The sequence below is a fragment of the Xenopus laevis genome, chromosome 6L (genome assembly GCF_017654675.1).
Source record: "Xenopus laevis strain J_2021 chromosome 6L, Xenopus_laevis_v10.1, whole genome shotgun sequence".
Classification (NCBI taxonomy): domain Eukaryota; kingdom Metazoa; phylum Chordata; class Amphibia; order Anura; family Pipidae; genus Xenopus; species Xenopus laevis.
This window is the reverse complement of record NC_054381.1, coordinates 68,453,733-68,478,748: the sequence shown is the minus strand read 5'-3', so window position 1 is coordinate 68,478,748 and position 25,016 is coordinate 68,453,733. Positions and strand designations below refer to the sequence as shown.

At 39.5% G+C, this 25,016-nt stretch overlaps 1 protein-coding gene across 1 annotated transcript; it reads right to left on the bottom strand.

Moving 5' to 3' along the window:
• Positions 1 to 1,755: 1,755 nt before the first annotated feature.
• yae1.L (YAE1, ABCE1 maturation factor L homeolog) lies at positions 1,756 to 6,341 on the bottom strand. Its single transcript, XM_018267604.2, has 3 exons — positions 6,045 to 6,341; positions 3,662 to 3,783; positions 1,756 to 2,784 (listed from the first exon to the last, which is right to left on the bottom strand). Exons 1-3 carry the CDS (start codon positions 6,171 to 6,173, stop codon positions 2,361 to 2,363), a joined length of 675 nt encoding a protein of 224 aa, XP_018123093.1. The 5' UTR covers positions 6,174 to 6,341; the 3' UTR covers positions 1,756 to 2,360.
• Positions 6,342 to 25,016: the final 18,675 nt, after the last annotated feature.

The following is a 25,016-nucleotide window of genomic DNA, read 5'->3' as shown; positions in this document are numbered from 1 at the left end:
TTGTGCAAGTTAAATAACTAATGCAATTGGCATGTTTTGTAGGGGCAAATAAATGAGTCATGTGCAGTGGCCATGATGAATGGATACTCCCATGATGTTTTAACTTTTAGTAAGCTGTATAGAGTAATACTTTGAGTCAGTTTGCAACTGTTTTTCATTATTTGTGATTCTTTAGTTATGTAGCTTTTTATTCAGCTGCTCGCCAGCAATTTCTGGAAACTGGTTGCTACGGTCCACATTACCCTAGAAAGCATGCTTAGATTAAAGACTGGAATATGAACAGGAGAGGGCCTGAATAGAAAGATAAGTAATTAAACTAGCAATAACAATACACGTGAAGCCTTACAGAGCATTTGCATTTAGATGGGTTAGTGCCCCACTCACTTATCCTAGGGTCCCCTACCTGATTCTCTTGAGGATAATTGGTATTCCTGAATCAATCAAAGGTAACCAACTGGAACACTTTCTAAAGATGGCCATACACAGAGATCCACTCGTTTGGCGATGTCGCCAAACAAGTGGATCTCTCTCCGATATGCCCACCTTGAGGTGGGCAATATAGGGCTGATCCGATCATGGGCCCTAGGGCCCAACGATCGCATCTTAACGCATGGGAAACGGGGGTCGGATCGCAGGACTGCATCAACAAACAGATGCGGCAGATCTCGATCGGGGAAGCCCATCGGGGGGACCCATACACGGGCCAATAAGCTGCCGATTTGGTCTGTCGGCAGCTTTTATTGGCCGTGTATGGCCACCTTCACAATACAACTACCAGAGGCTTTGAGCCTTGAGGACATTTTGTCTCTCACAATTGAACATTTCCACCATATTGGTGCGGAGAAGTCTTCAGATAACCGCCCTCAGCCGGTGATAATGAAACTACTGAATTATTCTGACTCTGACAATTATTCTGGTCCGATTCTGATGCCTGTTCAAAGCGCGGGGTTTTAAAAGCAGATATTTACCACTGTCTATAATCCTGTCACACATCCCACACCTCTTTGGGCAATTTTTAGAAAACACAAAAGTTCCAAAGGTAGATAAGAAATTAACAAATATTGTTTCTGTTGTCAGTAGAAAATCTATATTTAATTGCTGGATATCACATCTGCTCCCATCAGTTGAAATGAAGCTCACTAAACTTGATATGTGATATGGATTGGTTGGAAACCACTCTTAATAGAGAACGTCAAGTCACAACCTTTTTTGCCACTTGGTCAAAATATGTGCAAACATTATCTCCTATGAGACAACAAGAAATTTTATATGTATTCTCGTTCACCACTTAGTATATGTCTGAGGAGTTGGAGGGGAGAAGCCCTTTAACAATAGGAACTTAACTAAATGAGAATATCTATAGAGGGGCCTAATAGTTTTTCTGATGCAATGGGAGTGGCTCCAGGAGGAGAGGGAAGTGTAACCCTTTAAATGTTTAGGGTCCAGATGATTACTGTGTAATTTGACCAGTGGGGTAGGTCGAAAAATGTGTGCAGATCTACTACAATTTATATATGTAACCCTACTCATGACTGTAAGGCATGTTTCATATCTTTTTGGTGCAAATATAAATAAAAAAAGTGCTTGGACAGGCATAATATCCAGGGATTACATGATAGTTCAGTGGGGTGCTGCCTGAGTTTGATTCTGGCTTGAGATGTTCAGCACCATGTCTGAGATAGATAGATCGATATATATAATAAATTTACATCAAGCGACGGCACTCCTAGGAATTTTAACAACACAGCAACAGTATGAAGCAAAAGTGGAGGTTTAATAAATCCTACGTTTCGGTTCCTAACCGGAACCTTTGTCAGGGAAACAAACAGTGCAGTACATACAAATCACATTTAAATAGTCTCTTGGTACCAAAGGCCATTGCCATGTAAAGCGGATGCACGCTAAAGCTTGGATACATTCAAAGTTACCAGCAATAAATAAAAGTCTCACTACCGTCGTGACATTTTTTTTTATATATAAAACCAGGGAGATCATCAAGAGGGATAGAACTTTGACAGTTGCCTCCCCCTCCCAAGTAACAATTTAAAATAGACTCGATTTGTAGAAGACAGGATTTAACCCCAATACAATACTCATGATACAGATTTTGGCACACACAATGCACTGCTGAAAAAAGGTAAGGGTTTTGATATTGTATTTCCAAAACTACAGGAGTAAAAGAAAAAAAAAACAAGTTAAGTTACTGTTACTTTTAATCAAATAAACCAATATAAAATCTGATTTTAAATATCTTAATAATGTCCCCATAAAGTTGTCACTTTGAAAAATGGGCATCTTCCATTGTGTTTTAAATGCCAATGTCAGATATTTTGTTTCCTGGTAAAATTGTAACAGGTGACTCAAAAGACATGTTTGTTATTTAGTGTTTGAATATAGCAAAGTAGTTCTGTTGAAATATCAAGCTGTTCACCCACTAAGAGAGTCTCTTTAAAAATCTTACAAAGTTCTTTTTTGGTTGCATCGCTGATATAGCTGGTATTCCTGCAACTGAAAGTTAATGATCCATTAAAGTCAGGGCTTCTGCAACAGTTTTTGTTGTCTGCACAGGAGCCTGGCTCATTCTGTTCACATTTCTGCTCATGACTGATGAGATCCATGTCCTCCACAAATTGCAATAAATCTGATGGTTGTGCACCTTTATAAAAGGAAGGCAGATCTTTTACAATTTGTTCCTCACACTGATCTAGTGAAGTCAGAAGCTCATTTAGTTTTTCAGAAGCTGCATCTTTTGTCTTGTTCTGTTGGCACCATGTCAGGAGTGCACTACAACAAACACAAAAAGCATCATAAATAAATGACCGTGATAATTGACAACCCTTCTAAAAGCACTGGCAATTCCTGATGATACATCAAGTTTATTGTCAGCTACAGCTAAACTTTGACAAAATTTTCTGCTTTCTATTCAACTTATTCTTCTAGAATACGTTTGTAGCCACTAAACATTACTTTTGAGGGATTTTATTTATTTAAAAACATTTTTAAGAGTTTATGAATAGTAAAATTAAATTTCAGTGATGCCCAAACTGGGTAATTTTGGAATGCAGAATACACAATTTAGAAAAAAATAAAATAAAAACCACACTACTGCTGTATTTAGAAATGTGAACAATGACTGCTTTGTCATAAACTACACACAAATATAGTGCATTATAGTTTCCCTTTAGGCTTTTATAAACAAGTGGGTAAAATAGTTAACTTAAGGTGCTACTAGTTATGTAGTGTAAAATATAGCAGGGCATTAATATAAGTAAAATAAAACTTACAAGAATTATAATTCATACATGTTCAGTTAATACACGAAAATAGTGAAAACAATACAGGAGTTTAATTCATTTGCATTTTTTTAAACAAATTCATGCATGGGGAGTTAATATAGTGCTATTACCCAAAAGCAGCAGTACTGCCAAGGTTCCAGTTATGTGTATGACAAATACTTTGTCTCAGTGGTCAAGACAACATGTTACATAACCAATGACAACCAAGCTATAAGATTTTTTTGTCTTTGAGTTTATGGTTCACAAAGAATACTTGCTTGAAAATATGGTATTGCCATAGGGGCAAGTTTGTCTTAAAGGAAAGATATCAAGCTGGGTGAACTTTAAATAGCTGGTGATTTGAAAACAATTACTATACAACTTACCTTAATGCCCCTTTAAGCTCTCCATATGGCTTTAGCAGGTTCACTCCAATTTTATATCCGAAATTAAACCCAGTCTGTAAAGAATTTTCTTTCCCAGCCTCTATTCCATCAATGTAGCCCTCCTAAGAATACAAGACAAATAATTCAAACCGAGCAAGCATTCCACAAAATGAAAACAGGTTAGAGATAAAAACTAGAATGTAATGCCTACTACATCCCCTTTCCACAATAGATATTATTTTTGCGTATTTGGTATAATGTTGCTATTTTTACTGTTATGTAGGTGTGTCAGGACATGGAAGTAGTTAGTGTAACTTGGTCAATCAATAATCAAGTTACTCGACAACTACTTGAGTAAGGACACATATGGTTCTGAAAACAGTCATTCTGCTTTCCCACAAGTTAAAAACCACTGGGGTGACAAAATGCCCTGCAATAGCACTGTCTGTGCAAAGCTGGGCATTGAGGCAGCTTGTAGAACTGGACAGTGTGAAGAAGTGTAAATCTTTATTCTATCAATATATTGTTGATTTGATGTACGGTTTTAGGCTGCATTTCCCTTCTATGGATCAATCTGAAATGCCTGAAAATAATTTATCTTTTTTGAAATTAAGTTGCTGTTTTACATCTCTTATTGAACCTCTGAAATGACAGGCTTTCCCATAATAATAGAGTATATCAGAGGCATATACATATTGGCAATTAAAGGTCAGTTGGGTCTAAAACAGATATATATGTGGGGATGCATTGCAAATTGCAAAACTTCAAATGTCAAACAGGCTGTTAAAAAAGGCAAGGCATAACCATAAACAAAAGATCACTTCTGGTACTTTGGACTCTAGATAATGGATAGAAGAATTTCCGCAGGGAAAGTATTTGTGATCCAACCAGTTAAGCTCAGAACAATGCAGGTACATTATCTTTATAACAATTGGTGTTTTATGCGACAAACATCACAACCTAGATGCAAATTCATAGACCAAAACGATCTCCATAACAAACTGAAGTTAAAGCCGCGTCCCAGGTTTAGCAAACTCTGTAAATACCAGACCTGACTCTGACCTACGGTAATTTAATTCAGAGAACATTTGCTTCCCTGTGTATGTATAGGGGTAGGTTACCATCAGCTAGGCCTGGACTGACAATCTGTAGTTTCGGGCAAATACCCGAGGGGTCGCCCATATTTTGTTGAAGTGGGCCGCTTCTCACCTGGAACACTGCGCTAATTGCCTCCGAAGTTTTTTCAGCTTCAGTGCATCCTGAGGGCTTTAGGACCGCTCCTCCGTCGTATCTCCCATTCTGGCTCTGCCCCTCCCACTCCTCTCCTCCGTTGTCGCGCTGCTACGGCTGCTGCTACCTGCTGTGTGAGCGTCCCAGCATGATCAGCATTGGGGTGAGAGGCATTCCTGTCCTGAAGGGGATCCCGGGATCACCTCTGCATTGCAGAGTCACCAGGTGCCTTCTTTACGCCACTGCTCAATGCCCAGGCTTCTAGGTGCCCTGCTAGTGGCTCACACGGGAAAAGTGGGGCTTCACTCCACATTTTTTTTTATATATATATATATATATATATATATATATATATATATATATATATATATATATATATATATATATATATATATACAGTGTGTGGCTGGTGCACACGGTGAAAAGATCACATGCCTGTGTGCTGGTTCAAAACAATAATAATAGTTAGAAGAACAAACCGCACCAACCAGGGCTTAATATAAAGACAAAGTGTCAAAATGTATTTTCAAAAATAAATTTTGACACTTTGTCTTTATATTAAGCCCTGGTTGGTGCGGTTTGTTCTTCTAACTAATATATATATATATCTATATCTATCTATCTATATCTATATATATATATCTATATATCTATCTATATCTATCTATCTATATCTATATATATAGCTATATATCTATATATATCTATATGTATCTATATGTATATCTATATGTATATCTATATGATGTACTCCGCTGTGTGCTGCCTGGCCCCACTCCCGCTGGGGGCTTGTGACCTGTTCCTCCTGCCTACCCCGTCAAAGAAAAAACAAAAAAATCCTAAAAGGTTGAACTTGATGGACGTGTGTCTTTTTTCAACTCTACTTACTATGTTACTATATATTATGTTACATTGTTCCTCATGGCCCTGGTACTCTATGCACATGCTGCTTGGAGGTAGGGTAACAGGTGCTGCTTAGCTCAGGCTTTTACCGACTGCACAGAAGAGGCCCCATTTACTAGATCATACGTTTACATGTGGGCTGCTTTCATGCTTTTTACCACCAGTCCGGCCCTGCCAACAGCACAAAACTGGAAATTACTTATTAGTTGTGGGTTCGCAACATCGCTACGTTTAGTTATGTCGCAAATACCTTAATTCTCTTCTCCATGGAGATCTTCCAGTCCTGCTGCAAAAGGAGCATCTCTTCACCATCTTCATCGAACACTTCAGCCTCCCCTCCATGCTGCTGCTTTTCCAAAGCTGTGCGTAGCCATGCCATTTCACAGCCGGAGCGCGATATCCAGCTCTAATACGCTACCTGCAGGAAGCAGCCTGCTCTAACGCTGACACCTAAATACTCCCCTCTTCCGTGCCCAAAACGCAAATGTCCGATACTGACTTCGCACCGGAAGTTGAAATTAGTTACAAGCCCGCCCCCATCGATAGACGGGAACTCTGTTTTATGCGCCATTTTCTGAAGCCATGTTAGCGGCTTATAAACCAAGATGGTTGTTTGGGTGTAGGAATAAAAAGCAACACAAAGCGCTCCCAATAGTGTTTCCTGGTACGTTAGCGCCATCTTGTGTTATATTAGTGCTTGACAGGACTTCCATTCTTAGGAAGACATTTTTCATAAAGGAAAAGAAAGAAAGGTGTATGTTAAATGGTGGGAATTCTAGAGACTCCAAAAGACAAAAGCAGCCTGACTTTTGCTCTAAACCAGGATTACCATCTGTCAAAGGAAACTATTTGTTCCTCCTGGGCCCCCTTTCCTAGCAGATCTCACTCAACTGATTCCAGCACAACCAAAAGCTAACAAAATCTGTGTCCGAGGGAGTCTCTTATGTTTCTGGTGAGAAAGGAGTTATTTTCAAATGGCCAGAGTTAACCTACAAGGCAAACAACCGCCAGCAAAAAAAATCGTAACATAGCAATTTATTTTGAGAGAAGACACACGTCCAACAATGTATCTCCCAGTACAACCAATGCTGGGAGAGAATTCCACCACTTCATTTTTGTCTCACGCCTTTTCACCGCTTACGATGCAACCTCCTTTCTTCTAAACTGTATGGACGATTTTGTGTCTGCTGGAATGACCTACTTGCAGTTAAAGCATGAGACAGTTTATTATATGGTTCCCTTATATCAGGGGTCAGCAAACTTTACTATCAAAAGAGCCATTTTGCCATCTCTTCCACTAAAGAAAATTAGTCTGGAGCCGCAAAACATAGCACAGCTTATAAACTTTTAAACGTTTTAACCTTTTTTTAATTTTAACCGTTACAACAACAGAATACAACAAACAGAAATGTGTATGTGTAGGCCTACTATGAAATAAATTAAACACTGAATAGCCCTATTAAATGCTAGTGTTCTTATCTGTTTAATGTGACTTTTGTTTCTGAAGCTCCATGCTGATCTTCATTCTCTTGTCTTGCGTGTGTGACCGCGGTAAGGTCCATGAGGAATCATCTTGCTGCGGCTCAGTCTTGCCTGTCACTCCTGGAACATCTTTACAGCCCTCACACCTGCTGGCGGCTTCCTGAGTGTGCGACCACGGTAAGATAGCGGTTAGCTTAAGAAGCCGCCAGCAGATGTGGGCTGTATAGACGACGTGACAGGCAAAGCCGCAAGACTGAGCCACAGCAAGCAGGATGAAGAGCCGCATGAGGCTCCGGAGCCGCGGGTTGCCTACCCCTGCCTTTTATAGTTAAACATAGTGGTATTTTTCCTTACTTGCCCCTCCAGAAGGTTTTACCAAACACAATTCATGAACGGATAGGGTTGCCACCTTTTCTAGAAAAGAATACCGTCTTTACTATATATTTATCTGTTTTTCCTATTAATAACATTGGGATCAACCATCATTATAACTGGCCAGACCAGTAAAATACAGACCAGGTGGCAACCCTATACACTAGCATATTTATTAAAAGAGAGAAACCACAGTCAGAATGAAATGCCACTGCACTATGTTAATTTTCTATGTGAGGTTGAACTCTCACTTTCACCCATTGATAAATATGCCTTCCAAAATCCCACAAAAATGCATAGAAAGTGGTGGAATTTCATTGTGGTGAGCACTAGTATCACACTTTGATTAACATGCCTTGATGGGTAAGACCACACTTCCAAATAAAGAAGCAATATAGATATCTTTTTAGTCAAAAATGTAAAAGCTCTGAACATCTGTTAAACAAAATAAATCAAAAGAGAAGGACTGAAGGACTTCCCACTATCCTAGTTCTTGGTGGGATTTAAAGAATGCTTTCCTTTCATTTTCCATCTATATCTACACACTGAAGGTTGCTTTGGTTTCGTTGGTATGTTTCCCTGATCCAATGGAACATTGTGGTATTCAGCCTAAAATATGCTCTTTATACTATTGTAACATGTTTTTGGACTATACAGGCCAACGAGGTTATCACCTGCTAGTAAACTAGAGCATGGGTTACACTGGACTCTAACACTTAAAGCAGGGCCTTTCACAAAATGGAAGAAATGAAGGTGCGGTGTAGTGAAACTACAACTCCCACAGGCTACTGTGCTTTAACCAACAAAGAAATTAGCACCAGGAGGTTCTTGCAATCAAACAGAACAGAATATCAAAAATGTATACTTACCTGAAATCTTCCTTTTCTTTAGTCCGAAGTTTGGGAGTTTTACTTTGAAAGCAGCTAGTAAGTTGCAGGTAAAACTTAGTCCCTTTGTAAAATGTATAATGAAGCAATAGAATTCTTAATGAATCAGATAAAATTGAGCATAGGACTGGCCAGATATGGGATGACTTTGACATAGTTGGCCAGCTTAAATATATTGCAATATATGGACAAACAATCCCTATTTTGTTTAAAGGGTAAGGCATTTTCAGTAGCAGTATGCACAAAATGTCTCTGTCTTAAATATATTGATAATGGGTTGAGTGCAGAGGACTCTTGTATTTGTCTATTTGTATTTTGTGGTCACAGCCTCATTGCACCCCCACCTAATGTCTTTTAAAAATTAGTGGTGAGCACAACTTTCCCTTGTTTGTTATAGCTAGACATATTGTCACTTTCCCAGGTGCCCCCAGTCATGTGACTTGTGCTCTGATAAACTTCATGCTCCCTTTACTGCTATACTGCCAGTTGTAGTGATATCACCCCCCTCCCTTTTCCCCCCCACCCAAAGCAGCCCATCAGAAGAACAATAGGAAGGTAACCAGATATTAGCTCCCTGGTAGATATTAGAACATCACTTAATAATAAAAATCCAGGTCCCACAGTGACTTCTTCAGTTACATTGAGTAGGATAACAGCCTGCCAGAAAGCAATTCCATAGTGCAGCACTGGCTCTTTCTGAAAGCACATGACCAGACAAAATGACCTAAGATGGCGTCTACACACCAATATTACAATAACAAAAAAATACACTTGTTGGGTTAGAAATTAAAATTTATATGTTAGAGAAAATTATTTGCAGTGTAAACAGTGTAATTTAGAAATAAAAACTACATTATACAAATCATGACAGAATCCCTTTAATTTGAAGGTGAACAACCCCTTTAATAGAAAACCAAAACCAGAAAGTGCAATGTGCCCTTGTGGGTGGATTATTTCATGTCATCCACAGCCATGCAACATGTGGATTATAGGGATGAACCCCAGCAGCAAATATGGCAGCAGTTGGGCCAGTTTTAATTGGCGGATTTACTTTGCGGGGGTCACACTTGATTGACATTTCTACAATACATTTGGGAACTGACAGATTTGAACATAGATGTCTAGCTTTAACCTGCAGTGCTAGTCAACCAGGTTATAATGTAGTTATATTGCAAATATGCTGCCAATCTATAACACTGTATAATATTATACAGTATTATAAATATATAGTATATGAATATAGAAATGTTCTGGCCATGAGTAAAGGTTTCAGCAGGAACTCAATGTCTGTAACAAACCTCTGTGATTTATTGCTTGCGATGCATGAAGGTTTTGTTGTTTATCTCCCTAGGTATAAAGGAGTTTGCATTGCTTGCTTCACACAACACGATATTCCAACACAATACAATCAGATATTTCTATTAGAGTGCTGGCACACTTGTGCCATACCTCCCAACTGTCCTTTTTTCATGGGTCAGTCTGACTTTCTCTTTAATCTACTGAACTGAACAGCCAGAAAAAGATACAAAGTTTCTGAAACTCAATTAACTTAATTGGAAAGCCCAAAGTAAGTAGCAGGTGCACTTGGATACTTTTGTAACAATTTAAGACAAGCGAATTGACAACTGTAACAATTTAAGACAAGCATGTCTCTTGGAGAAATTGTGACTTGCAGCCAGGACTGGACTGGGATTCAAAATAGACCCAGCCATTCCTAGTACACAGAGGCCCAAACAGCCCACTTAATAGTCACTTCCTATGGCATCATACAGCAGTCCCTCTGGCATTTGCCGGAACCCACAGATTGCCAGTCCAGGCCTGCTTTCAGCTTAAAGGGCAATTCACCTTCATTATCCAAACTGTAATAACATAAAAACCACAGAAATGTGTTCAGACTTTCATAACCTGATAAATTTTGTAATATAAACATGGTAAATAGGGGGTGTGGTCACAAAAATGGGGGGTGGTCAAAAAATGTCGCCTCGCTATGTGCGCTAGATGTTTTTGTTCCTCTTTCTATGTCACAAATGTTGGGAGGTGTGTTTGTGCTAAAGCTGTTGCTTTTGTTTATGGGAGGGGCTATGGCACATGGCAAGCTTTGATTATTGCGACTTCTGGTTTTGATTAAATAGCCGCTGTGGATTCCATTCCATTGGCATGAATAGGAAGTGGCACATGTCTCCTGGCACAGGCAGTGGTTTCCTGGAAACATGTGAGTGCAGGATTGGGGAGCCCTATAGAATTCTGATGAACACAGACCTGCTGTGTTTACAGATTCTGTTTAGTAAGCCATATATTCTGGGGAAAAAAGCTCCAGTTATTTACTTGTATAATTCTGTTTGAATAAGAAGGTGAAACAGGCATATGAAGAACATTTTGTTTGACTTTGCTGCCTGCTGCTAGTGAACTGAATACTATAGATCAGGGGATTTAGACAATTGAAGATAAAGCTTTCCTGTGTGTCAAACTCTGAATCAAGTCATGTTTTTATTTTCTTAAGTTACATATTTATATTCACAACTCACTTCATGCTAAGTCGGGTCCCACTAAGAGTTCCCTGTATAACTCAGCCTGCAGCCTTAGGCTGAATTTTACAGGGAACGCTGAGTATCACTCGTTTGTTATAAGTGATAATGTCCCCCCTACTGTAAATGATAAGGATATTAGAAGTCACTGAGGGTGTTCTTTACAGTAGGAGGTACATTATCTCTTATAAGTGATACTCAGAATTCCCGATATAATTCAGCCTGCAGTCTTGTGCCGTTATATGGTCACATAACCCCTCAGTGACTTCTAATATCCTTATCATTTACAGTAGGGGTACATTATCCCTTACAATACATGAGTGATACTCAAAGTTCCCTGTATAACTCAGCCTGCTGTCTTGTGTCTTTATACTGTATGTTCACAGAACCCCTCAGTGACTTCTAATATCCTGAGCATTTACAGTAGGGGTACATTATCCCTTATAATACAGGTGATACTCAGAATTCCCTGTATAACTCAGCCTGCAGTCTTGTGCCTTTATATGGCTACAGAACCCCTCAGTGACTTCTAATATCCTTAGCATTTTGAGTAGGGGTTACATTATCACTTATATACATGTGATACTCAGAATTCCCTATATAATTCAGCCTGCAGCATTGTGCCTTTATATGGTCACAGAACCCATCAGTGACTTCTAATATCCTTAGCATTTACAGTAGGGGGTACATTATCCTTACGAGCCTGCAACTGGTAAGATCACTGCAGAATATTGAGTACTGCATTAGATCACTGCAGAAAACGGATTCAGAATATTACATTATCCCACTAGATACAGTATGTACAGGGGGCACAGAGTAAAGTGATCTCACATTCTCTTCTTCTGTGCCATGTTCTCTACTATTCTCTTTCCAGTCTTTCTGTTTTTCTCTTTAATCTTCTTCCTTTCTCTCCAATTCTTTATCTTATTCTACCCCTTTATATTCTTCAAATGCCTATCCATGTGATTCTCTCAATCCTCTTTTCCATCCCTCTTTCCACATTTTTCTCTCCACTCCAGACCTCCCCATTCACTTCTTTCTTTTAGTCTTCATCTTTCTCCTCCATTTCTTTTTCCCTTCTTCCTTTCTTCTGCTCTCCCCCTTTTGCCCTGTTGGCCCTCAGGGGGTACATGTAAACCCTGTCATGAAATGTTACTAGTATGGGACCTGTTATCTACAATGTTCAGGACTTGGGGTTTTCTAGATTTTGAATCTTTCCAAGATTTGGATCTTCATACCTTAAGTCTACTAGAAAACCAACATTAAATAAACCCAATAGGTTTATTTTGCTTCCAATAAGGATTAATTGTATCTTAAGGTGGCCATACACGGGCCGATAAAAGCTGCCAACAGACCAAGTCAGCAGCTTATTGGCCCGTGTATGGGGGCCCCCGACAGGCTTCCCCTATCGAGATCTGGCCGAAAGTCGGCCAGATCTCGATCGGATGGGACTAAAAATCCCGTCGGATCGCGGCCGCATCTGTTCGTTGTTGCGGTCCCGCGATCCGACCTCCTGTCTGCGTTCGCTAGGATCCGATAGTTGGGCCCTAGGGCCCACGATCAGCCCGATATTGCCCACCTCAAGGTGGGCATATCGGAGGGAGATCCGCTCGTTTGGCGACATCGCCAAATGAGCGGATCTCTGCATGTATGGCCACCTTTAGTTGGGATCAAGTACAAGCTACTGTTTTATTATTACAGAGAAAAATTTAATAATTTAAAATATTTGGATTATTTGGTTAAAATAGAGTCTATGGGAGACTGCCTTCCCAAAATTTGGAGCTTTTCTGGATAACAGATCCCATACCTGTATTAATGAGTAAAACCCACATTTTAGTTTCTCGCTTGTCCCCTGTCTATGTAAAACACTCCAATTGTCTCTTTATCCACATTTTCTGCTGCTGCTGTGTTCCTTTTCATAATTTCGAGCTTTCTGGATAACAGATCCTATACCTGTATTAATGAGTAAAACCCACATTTTACAGTTTATTGCTGGTTCCCTATCTACATAAAACACTCTCATTTTCTCTCCTTTCACATTCTCTGCTGCTGTGTTCCTTCCCATAATTTGGGGTTTTCTGGACAACAGATCCCGTACCTGTACTATTGAGTAAAACCCACATTTTACAATTTATCGCTGGTCCCCTGTCTATGTAAAACACTCTCATTCTCCATCCACATTCTTTGCTGCTGCTGTGTTCCTTCCCATAATTTGGAGCTTTCTGGATAACAGATCTATATCTGTACTAATGAGTAAAACCCACATTTTACAGTTTATCGCTGGTTCCCTGTCTATGTAAAACACTCTCATTCTCTCTCTATTCACATTCACTGCTGCTGCTGTGTTCCTTTCCATAATTTGGAGCTTTCTGGATAACAGATCCCAAACCTGTACTAAAGAGTAAAACCCACATTTTACAATTTATCGCTGGTCCCCTGTCTATATAAAACACTCTCATTCTCTTTCCATTCACATTCTCTGCTGCTACTGTGTTCCTTCCCATAATTTGGAGCTTTCTGGATAACAGATTTCATACCTGTAATAATGAGTAAAACCCACATTTTACAGTTTATCTCTGGAGTCCTGTCTATGTAAAACACTCTCATTCTCGATCCACATTGTCTGCTGCTGCTGTTTCATTCCCATAATTTGGAGCTTTCTGGATAACAGGTCCCATACCTGTAATAATGAGTAAACCACACATTTAAAAGTTTATCTCTGGTCCCCTGTCTATGTAAAACACTCTCATTCTCTCTCCATCCAAATTCTCTGCTGCTGCTGCTGTATTCCTTTCCATAATTAGGAGCTTTCTGGATAACAGATCCCATACCTGTACTAATGAGTAAAACCCATATTTTACAGTTTATTATTGGTCCCCTGTCTATGTAAAACACTTTCATTCTCTCCATCCACATTCTCTGCTGCTGCTGTGTTCCTTTCCATAATTTGGAGCTTTCTGGATAACAGATCTATATCTGTACTAATGAGTAAAACCCACATTTTACAGTTTATCGCTGGTTCCCTGTCTATGTAAAACACTCTCATTCTCTCTCTATTCACATTCACTGCTGCTGCTGTGTTCCTTTCCATAATTTGGAGCTTTCTGGATAACAGATCCCAAACCTGTACTAAAGAGTAAAACCCACATTTTACAATTTATCGCTGGTCCCCTGTCTATATAAAACACTCTCATTCTCTTTCCATTCACATTCTCTGCTGCTACTGTGTTCCTTCCCATAATTTGGAGCTTTCTGGATAACAGATTTCATACCTTTAATAATGAGTAAAACCCACATTTTACAGTTTATCTCTGGAGTCCTGTCTATGTAAAACACTCTCATTCTCCATCCACATTGTCTGCTGCTGCTGTGTTCATTCCCATAATTTGGAGCTTTCTGGATAACAGATCCCATACCTGTAATAATGAGTAAACCCCACATTTAAAAGTTTATCTCTGGTCCCCTGTCTATGTAAAACACTGTCATTCTCTCTCCATCCAAATTCTCTGCTGCTGCTGTATTCCTTTCCATAATTAGGAGCTTTCTGGATAACAGATCCCATACCTGTACTAATGAGTAAAACCCATATTTTACAGTTTATTGTTGGTCCCCTGTCTATGTAAAACACTTTCATTCTCTCCATCCACATTCTCTGCTGCTGCTGTGTTCCTTCCCATAATTTGGAGCTTTCTGGATAACAGATCTATATCTGTACTAATGAGTAAAACCCACATTTTACAGTTTATCGCTGGTTCCCTGTCTATGTAAAACACTCTCATTCTCTCTCTATTCACATTCACTGCTGCTGCTGCTGTGTTCCTTTCCATAATTTGGAGCTTTCTGGATAACAGATCCCAAACCTGTACTAAAGAGTAAAACCCACATTTTACAATTTATCGCTAGTCCCCTGTCTATATAAAACACTCTCATTCTCTTTCCATTCACATTCTCTGCTGCTACTGTGTTCCTTCCCATAATTTGGAGCTTTCTGGATAACAGATTTCATACCTGTAATAATGAGTAAAACCCACATTTTACAGTTTATCTCTGGAGTCCTGTCTATGTAAAACACTCTCATTCTCGATCCACATTGTCTGCTGCTGCTGTTTCATTCCCATAATTTGGAGCTTTCTGGATAACAGGTCCCATACCTGTAATAATGAGTAAACCACACATTTAAAAGTTTATCTCTGGTCCCCTGTCTATGTAAAACACTCTCATTCTCTCTCCATCCAAATTCTCTGCTGCTGCTCTATTCCTTTCCATAATTTGGAGCTTTCTGGATAACAGATCCCATACCTGTACTAATGAGTAAAACCCATATTTTACAGTTTATTGTTGGTCACATGTCTATGTAAAACACTTTCATTCTCTCCATCCACATTCTCTGCTGCTGCTGTGTTCCTTCCCATAATTTGGAGCTTTCTGGATAACAGAGCCGCTGCTGCTGTGTTTTATTAGTACTGGTATGGGATCTGTTATACAGAAAGCTCCAAATGATGGGAAGGAAAACAACAGATGTAGAGAATGTGATTGGATAAGGCCATGGTACAATTTCCAAATCTTAATTTGTCAATTGATAAGTCAATTGGTGATAACATATCCAAAATATCATCTCTAGAGGTGCCGGTATCAATATCTTCCTCTAATGAGTTAGTCCAGTATTTTAATGATGCTGACACCGAGACAGCTGCTATAGAGCTGCCCCTGTTATATGAGAGCTAAAGTAAAGTAAAGCACAACCAGCTCTCTTATCCATCGGATCTTTTATGGCTGATTCTTCTACTGGAATTGTTGTCTGAAAACATCCACCTTAAGGTGTTTCTTCCCAAGGCGCCTTCTTAGCTTCCATAGGAAACATCAATTTAAATTTCTTAGAGCAATCAAGTTTTTTCCCGGATTTTGCAATTCTTGCTTAATGAGACGTTTGATGTATGGAAAAATTTGAGGCTTTTTTCTCAGAGAAGAATAAAAGTTCCTGCTTATCAGATGAAGGATGGTGCTTCTTTATTTCCCAAAATTTTATTTACTTCCTTTATGAATTAAGAATTATTTTCTAAGGGGAATAAATAGTATTCTTCTTTACCCTTAGGCTGAGAAGATAATGACAACTCACTGGAAATCAATGAATCAATAGATTCAGAGCTAGATGACATGTCTCTAGTGTCACCAGTAGATGGCTTCTTTGTGTTAATTGAGGATCTCACTTCATCAAAGGATCTAGACAACATTTTCTTAAACCAATTAATAAACTGTTCTGGATTTTTTACTGGATCCCCACTTTGAATACATAATTCACATATGGATCGGGAATAATCTTCAGGCAAAGGTTGATCACATCCTGAACATATATTATGTACTTCAGACACCTAAAAGAGAGGAATGAGGCATAAGTACACATGTATATTAAATAACGTGACCCTGTAACATAACTGGTTGGGCTACATACCTTATCAGCCTAAACTTGCACCAGCAGCCTGGCAGAAAAATGCTAAGTCATCATCGTGCGCCCAGTAGCAATACTGGCCATATGCGCTGAAGAGAATCCCCGTCCCTGTAGATTCACAATGGGGATTCTGCCTCGCCTAAGGGAGCTCTTCCACCTCCCAGAATGACCCACGCTGGCGTGGTCATTCCTACGGCCTTCAAGCTACCCAGCCTGGTTATTCAGACTCCTATAATAATATCAATTAAGCTTGTTATTCTGTCCTATCAGGGTGGGAATGGGAACTGATTACCCAATTGTGATGTGCTGCCTGTAGGACGTAAGAAAAACTTTATTTGTCAAATGATCCACAGGGTACTCAGTAAAGAACCATTTGCAGAATATATAGGCACACAGCTCAGACAATATATCAGAGGTAGATGCAGGTGCATTCCCTGAGGATGTAGTCAAGGCAGTACAGCACACCTCCAGGCACAAATACCTCACACGTGGTCTAGATCTCACCCAGTGGAGTGGTCAGGGAGGAGAACCTAAAGCCTGACACCCTATATATTGTGGTCCCTTCACTGTAGGCAAATCCTACAGCCTGGGAAGCTACTCCGTGCTACACCTCCTTGATGGAGTGCAAAGCTTCTCTTTCTCATTTCCCTCACTGACTTACATTCCTTGAGAGTACTATAACAATTGTATTCCTGCCAATCACTAGCCTCATTCAATGGGTCCTTGCTCCCTGACTTCCACACTAGAGGTTCAGGTCCCTCTAGGGCAGACTGGCTTTACTGGGCCTTGTTGAACCCAGGCTCCCTGGAAACATCCAGCTGGTTAGGACACCAGGAGCCAAAGAGGAAGATCCACCCCTTCTCACTCACTATACTAAAGTGTGACAGGAAGTGGTCACAACACCTCTTGGCCAATTACTTGGGATATGTAAATTACAACTAGCTAAATGGGCATTTGCCCAGCAACTAGGGAGATCAAGAAGTGTAGGAATTTAAGGCCATAGGGGCACATTAACCCTATGGGTCCCTATACTATTTTCAGGCTAATGAAAGGAGTAGTAGGTCATCAGTGCTTAAAAAATTGCAGACTCTATCAGACACAAAATCTCCTGCTCAACTCTGCCTCTTCACAATCACCTGTTTAAAGAGAGTGCAGAGAGAAATATAGATGTTTACCACTCCAAAATCTTACAAATACATTTTTTAAAAATTATATTTACAGTATTTCCATACCATAGTGCAATACCATAGTGCATTCTCTTTCACTGTGCAAACCCTTACATTTCTTTAAGTCTCCACCAGCCATAATCCACAAGATTTTGTTAAAGGTACTAGAGGAGAGTGTGTTGGATATAGTAGGGGTCAGTTACTAAACCAGGCAGTGCAAGTGCTAGAGCACTAAGAGACACTAGACTGTTCCCCTTAGAGTTCATGAATTAATAAATGAATTAATCAATCAATCAATCTGACCTTGTATAGACGATTACTGGCTAGTTATTGGGCCCGCAGCTAGATCATTGGGCCCCTAAACTTTAGGAACAAGATCTTTTTCATAAACATGTATTTCAGCTACGTATCAGTTCCACTGGGCCCCTATATTTCCTGGCTCCCCCAACATTTGCAGTGTCTGCTTCCTCTATAGCTGCACCCCTGCTTTTAAGCATGATTAGTAGGTTTGTTTCATAGTAGTTGTAATTGAAAAAATACATCCAACAAGTTCAATATTTTGTCCCTAACTGCTAGTTGATCTTTTGATAAGAAAACACATATCAATTTCCAATTTTCTTCAAGTTCTAGTCGTCGTACAGAAATTGGATAGTCTCGAGAGAGGTTCAAAGTTCACTTCACTCTGGGACTTTAGCTTTTCCCCTCCTCAAAGTGTAAAGGTTAAAGTTCTTCCTCCAGCAATCCAATCCACTTGTGCGTGTACCGGGTCTTATATTATGAAGGGAAATAAGCTACATCAGAACTTGCAGGCATGACAGAAAATGCCATCGTATTATGTAAAATGACAGGGATTGTGGATTTAGCCTCCATTCCTTAATGAAAATTTCTGCACGATTAATACAGAGATAAGGGAAGATGACTTCATAATTCATATTTATCCTCCTCTGAAGTTGTATCGTCACTGAAGGCAGGAAGACTTACTTCCTCCTCCTCATGAAAGGTTGACAGAACTTTAGGCTTGAAGTCTCCTGCAAACTTGATAACCACCCTATCCTGGAAAAACCTTCAGACTTGAATGTTTACAAACCAGCACCTGGAGTTCACCTACTCTTTTGGCCAATGGGATGGCTACCAGAAACAGGGTTTTAAGCATCAGATTTCACAAGGAGACACCACCCAAGGGCTTGAACGAATCCTGGGTCAGGGCATCCAGAAGCAAGGGCAAGCCCAACTGAGGACACAGATTTCTCTTAGAAGGTATAAGCCTCTTTGTTGCCCAAAGAAGTGGAAGATAAGTGGACGAGTTGCCCATCGCTGAAATGAACGTAACCTGTACCTTCAACATTCTTGGACTAAATTTCTGCTGGAACCCCAAGATCTGAGCTACTGAAACCTCCCAATCTTGGATTTCATTCCATTTTTTACATTCCAAGAACTTTTGCCACAGCTTCCAGTACATTTTATTGGTAGAACCTTTTCTGGAACCTAAAAAGGTATTAATCACCAAGAGCAGAGGTTTCTCCACTCAACCTCCAAGATGTCAGATCCAGGCTACCTGGATTTGGATGTAGTATGGACTCCTGATGGAGAAGATCCATTAGCTGTGTAAGCCTCCAAGGAGGACAAATTTACAACTTCTAAAGGGTTGTGAACCAAAGATGCCTGGGCCAGAAGGGTACCACACATATCACCTCAGTCCTGTCTCTGTTTACTTTCTGCAGCACCCTCAAGATCAGAAGGATCGGGGTGGGGGGGAAATGTATCAAAGGGGGAAATTCCATGTCTGGGACAGGACATCCACTGCCACAGATCCTGTCCCCTGTCTCCTGGAAAAGAATTTTGGTCAGTTTATATTTCTCCATGAAGCCATCAAGTCTATGGAAGGGTTTTCCCAGGCCTCCACTAGGCTGTTGAATACTGCCTGATTCAGCTCCCATTCATGCTGATCCAACAGGAGTCTGCTCAGAAAGTCTGCTTTTGTATTAAGGCATCCTGGTATGTACTGTATATGGCCGTGAGATCTAGCAGATGCCGCACTGCCCATTGGAAGACAGAAGACACCTCTTTGAGGAGATTTAGGCTCTTTGTACATCCCTGTTTTATAGATAACATACTGTAGTGACATTGTCTGATTAAATTGTCACACTTTTCCCTTCCATCTGGTCCCGGAAGTGCAGTAGGCTCTATAGAACCTCTCTTATTTCCAGTGTATTTGATTGCTGCATGCAGGATGGATCGGGCCTCAAGCCTGCCTGCTTGTTCCCCTGCCAGTGTCTGATGACAAAGCTGTTATTGAGAGGCAAGATGCACACAAATTTTTACTTGATAATGGAGGAAGGTCACAAGCCAGGCATGAAAGAACCATCAGATGTAGAACCTTGTAAAGGACCATGGCTTGAACTCCTGTTGGACCTTTTCTTCACTGGAGTAAGGGCAACATTGTAAAATAATAACCATAGTGAATGCCAAACTCCATTTAGGGCTGTCCCATTTGTTTAATTTTTTTTTACCCTAACACTGGAGGCAGTCTTTCTGAGGGGGGGGGCAGCTGACACTGGATTTAATTCATCCTTAAAAAATAAGAACCAATGTAAGCAGGAGGAACACATAAGAGATCTTCAAACCAAGAAACAAAAACACAGTCACCAACTACCTTTGCACACTAGAACCCACAAATAAAGCTGGCCATAGACGCAAAGATCTGATCGTACGAATCGAGGATTCGTACGATTTTCGGAACGTGTGTGGAGAGTCCCGACATTTTTCGTCTGGCGGAGATCGGTCGTTTGGTCGATCGGACAGGTTAGAAAATTTCTGTCGGCTGCCGATAATATCTCTGTGTGTATTGCCGATCGTACGATTTTCAGTGGGAGACTGTCACTAGCTTTGGTTGGACATAGATATCGTACGATTGCTGTCAGGGGCAGAACATTGCTGATCTGTTCTTTTACTAATCTGACTGGTAAGACTTTGATCTGAATGGTTAGTGGCGGGTCGGGAGATGGGAAAGTCCGATCGTACGATGATTCGTACGATCGGATCTTTGCATCTATGGCCAGTTTAAAAGTAGACAGATAGGGGCAGCAACGGTTAGGCCGGCAGACTTAGAGCAGGAACGCCAAACTGAACCGAAGGTTCGAGCTGATTTAAACACTTCTGCTACTCTGCAATTCCCCTGATATTACAGCGAAGATTGCTCACAAATGTGCAACTCTCACACTGCCTGACCGCCCCTTTCCAAGAACTAGTCATGCCCTGAACAAAAATGGCCACCACCATGCAGAACCCGCGATCCTAGGCTGCCAATGCCCTGAACTGCTGCCCCTGCTCCCTTCTGCCCAAAAAGAAAAAAATCACCTGGAACCACATTGGATGATAGCCGGACTGGACCATAGGTAGACCGCTAAGACAGGACAGAAGGAGGGAATTGTGCTCCCGCCTTCACAGCTAGGTAGCACTGCAGGGGAAAAATTTTCCAGAAAAAAACCCTAATCCTTTGGGCTGTCTTCTCAGCAAAGCCCTGCTACCTCCAGATAAAAGGAAAACTTCTCCTGTAAACTGGAGCACAGACTGAAGGAAAAAGACGGTCTTGGCTGGGTGAGTCAGGTATTTAAAAGTTTAGGGGAGGGTCCTTCTGTACAGAGCATGGGGGGGGAGTTAACCCATATATTTAAGGTAATGGATGATACCCTTGATTATCAACTTTCAATTTATCCACTTGATTAAAGCTGAGGTCTGATTTGATCAGTATAGCTTGATAAATTGCTTCAGTGAGAGAAAGAAAAAAAACCCTCTTCCATCAATCAAATTTTTTTCGTCTTGAGAAAGCAAACCTTGCGAAACGCACGTTGGCAGTTTTCTGCTAAATACTTTGGGGCGGCGTCTGGGTTTTCTGTCGATCAGTCCATTCTACTCTTCTCTCGCATTGCAATCCTGCACTGGGACTCTAAGGGGACCAAGGATTTTGTTTTTTTGAGGCTCAGTTAGTTCTTTCACAGCCTAGGGCTAGTTAAATATCCAAGACCACAGTCCTGGTTACCCATCCTTCTCCAACCTTGTGGTGTCAAGTGATTGGGACAACTCCACCTCTCTTTATTTCATTTTCTCACTATTGTTCTATGGATTGAGCTGACTGGGAACTAATCTATCTTATTATGGTCACTAATTAATTTTACTATTTACAAACTACAATCTACTGGGAGGATTAATTAATTTATAATTATAATTGAATTTAAATTTAGATAAATCTGTCTCCACAGGTCTTTGTTGACCCAACTTACATTGCTTTCTGTGATGAACATTAAATTAGATAATATAAAATAGATACAGGGGGTCATGTAATAAGAAAAGGTCATATTAAAACACACAAACAATAGTTTAATGATTAATCACACATAAACAATAATATACAATTTTCTAGTGTTATATATATTTATATATCATTTTAAGCAATTTCAGAATACCAATCAACTTTAAACTGCTTCAAATATTACATATTATCAATATAATATTTCTAGCAGAAATAAATATATTGCACTGAAAAGGAAACTTCTGTTAGGAGTGAAAACGTTTACATTTACAATATTCCGGCTTAAAATGTTACAGAGTATATTCATTTTAACAGTGTGCATTATGCACAAACAAACACAAAAACTTGGCATATTGTAACAAACAAATAGCATCCAGTTTTAGAGCTTCAAATGAGGTCCTTTTAAACTTAAAATATGAAAAGTAAGGTTGATAATTTAAAAGAAATGACATGAAAATTATATACTGTAATGTTGTGTCTAATTGTTTGGTTCATTAATAAACCATATTTCTAACAAAACTGCTATTATAACTGCATATTTTTCAAAAGAGAATTAAAAAAAAAAAATCTCTGAACATATAAGTGAATTTTTTTTAGTGAATTTCGGAGTAATACTCGCTGCTTTTTGATAAATATTCCTCATTATGTCCGTTTACTAAGAAAAATCTATTATTAAATACCACAGCCATATGGTCTCCGTTACTGTGTTCCCAGGGAATGGCTTTATTAGCTATGCACATCTCCCAGTGTCTGTGATTGGATAAATTCATGCACAGACCCAGGAAAACAAAGTTCGGATTTACAACATGCTTTGTGTACTTAAAGATAAGTATGGCGCCCCCAAAAATGCCCAGATCACATTGGAATATGTGAAATCAAATAATTATTATTTTCAGAACTCCGTTTCTGATAAAGCATATTCTAATGTAATTCATATTTGAATTGTTCAGATAGAAGAGCTTGCATTTTACTGTTTATGTTTTTATTAGCAGGTATAATTTAGCAAGCATATCTAGAAATCCACAGCATCAACACAGAAAGAGGCCTTGATGTAAACATCCATATGAATAGTTTATAACTGAATGTAATTACAGGATTTTGACACAACAAATCATTTAAACGACAACAGGAAACTAAATTGAAAAGTTATTTTTGACACACATATATAGATGTATTGAAAGAATTGTAGTTGCTCTCCTATCTCTATTAAGGTTCTAAAAAAAATCACCCTGACTGTTATGGATGTTTCACAAATATATTAACATTTCTCCTGATATTATATTGTGTCAGCCTAAGATGTTTTACCTTTCTTTGGTATTTAGGTATTCCACATTCTCTGACTCGTGCTGGAACCTTCTGTTAGATCAGGGTAACCACTAACACAAGTAGCTATGGTTTAACATTTTTCATCTAGCTTCTAGCAGAAATTTTTTTTTTCTATAATTATGTCGACACCCCTGAAAAGAGACATGGCTATATTATACACAGGTCAAACACCTTAAAAATAGAAAAATGTATGTACACTGAATTTGTTTTAAATAAAAAGAAGCTTTCTCTGTCTAATAAATACACCCCTACCTAACATTGCATCCAAACTATGGCATGCAACTTAAGGTTTAAGGATATTATATACGCTCTGCATATAAATGGCTCATCTGGAGATCTTTGGGCCAGGTACATTGCTACTATCACCAACATTCTTTCTCGGTCTACCTCTACCCCTTAAACTTTAGACATGAAAATATAATGAGAATATACACTTCCCCCTTTAGACAGCAAGCTTTTATTGATTCTTTATTCCAAAGGGTAATCGTCACCACTTTATCCAGGGCGCCATCTTAACCCCTTCAGTACCTACAGTTTTGTTGGCATAATAGGCAAAACAAGTAATTCGAAAAATAGTAATTTTGAAAGTTGCATGTCTAGAGGGTATGGATGGATGTCAGCTAAAGTGCTCACTGTACTTACAGGTTTCAGTAACTGATGCCTATCAAAGAAAAGTTTTCAGCACCTTTATATGCTTTACCATTCAAAATAAGTGTATGGAAAGTCACTCTGCTCAAAATTATGTGTTGTTGTTGAAATAAAAGTTCAAAAAAGTTGATTATTATTTTAATTTTTAACTAAATTAGGTCATGTCAAACATTGTGCCATTAAGCTCCTACCTCTTTTAAAGTGCCAGTATACCAAGTTTTCAACATTAGGGGGCAGATTTATTAAGGTTCGAATGGTAAATTCAAATTAGAATTTTTTTTGTGTCAAAACTCACAAATTCGAATTTACAAGCACCAACTCGAATGTTTATTCGAATGTAAGATTTTAATTTACAAGTCAATGGCAGTGGACCATTGACACATTTGAAGATGTTAATAGCCTTACCTGACATTCAATTATTTTTCTGATTCGATACGAGTTTCAATTGTATTCATTCGAGTACGAATTTGAATTTTCGGGTTGTTCCCATTCAATCATATTTTAGATGTTCACAGTGAGTACATTCGAATTTATCAATTTATCAATTCGAAATTCGACCTTTGATAAATAAACTCCTTCATGAATGAATATGACTTGCACAGATAGGGTTGCCACCTGGCCAGGGTAAAAATTATGTTTGATGCCAATGTTATTAATAACGAATTAAGATAAAAGTATAGGAAGGCCAGTCTTTTTTTTCTAGAAGAATGTACCTTTTGCCTAAAATTTTAATCAGTGCCAGGCCAATCAGTGTCCAAGGCAACCCGGCCAACTACATTGCCCCCTTCAGATGTGCGCCCCCGTGACAATGCCGGACAAGCACACAAGCCGAGTGCGCTTACACAGAAGACAGCACTCGTCCAAGAAGAAGGGACTGATGCCACAGGTGGTGAAACAAGTGTCTGAACTAGGGGCAAGGCGGCAGAAGAGCTACGGTGCCTGGCAACCCGCCACCTTTGCACCCTAGGCACGTGCCTCTTCTGCCTATCCCTAGTTCTGGCCCTGGGTTTAATTATGAATTATGTGTTTGCTTTATTTCCTGGACCAAAGAGGGCAAAGTC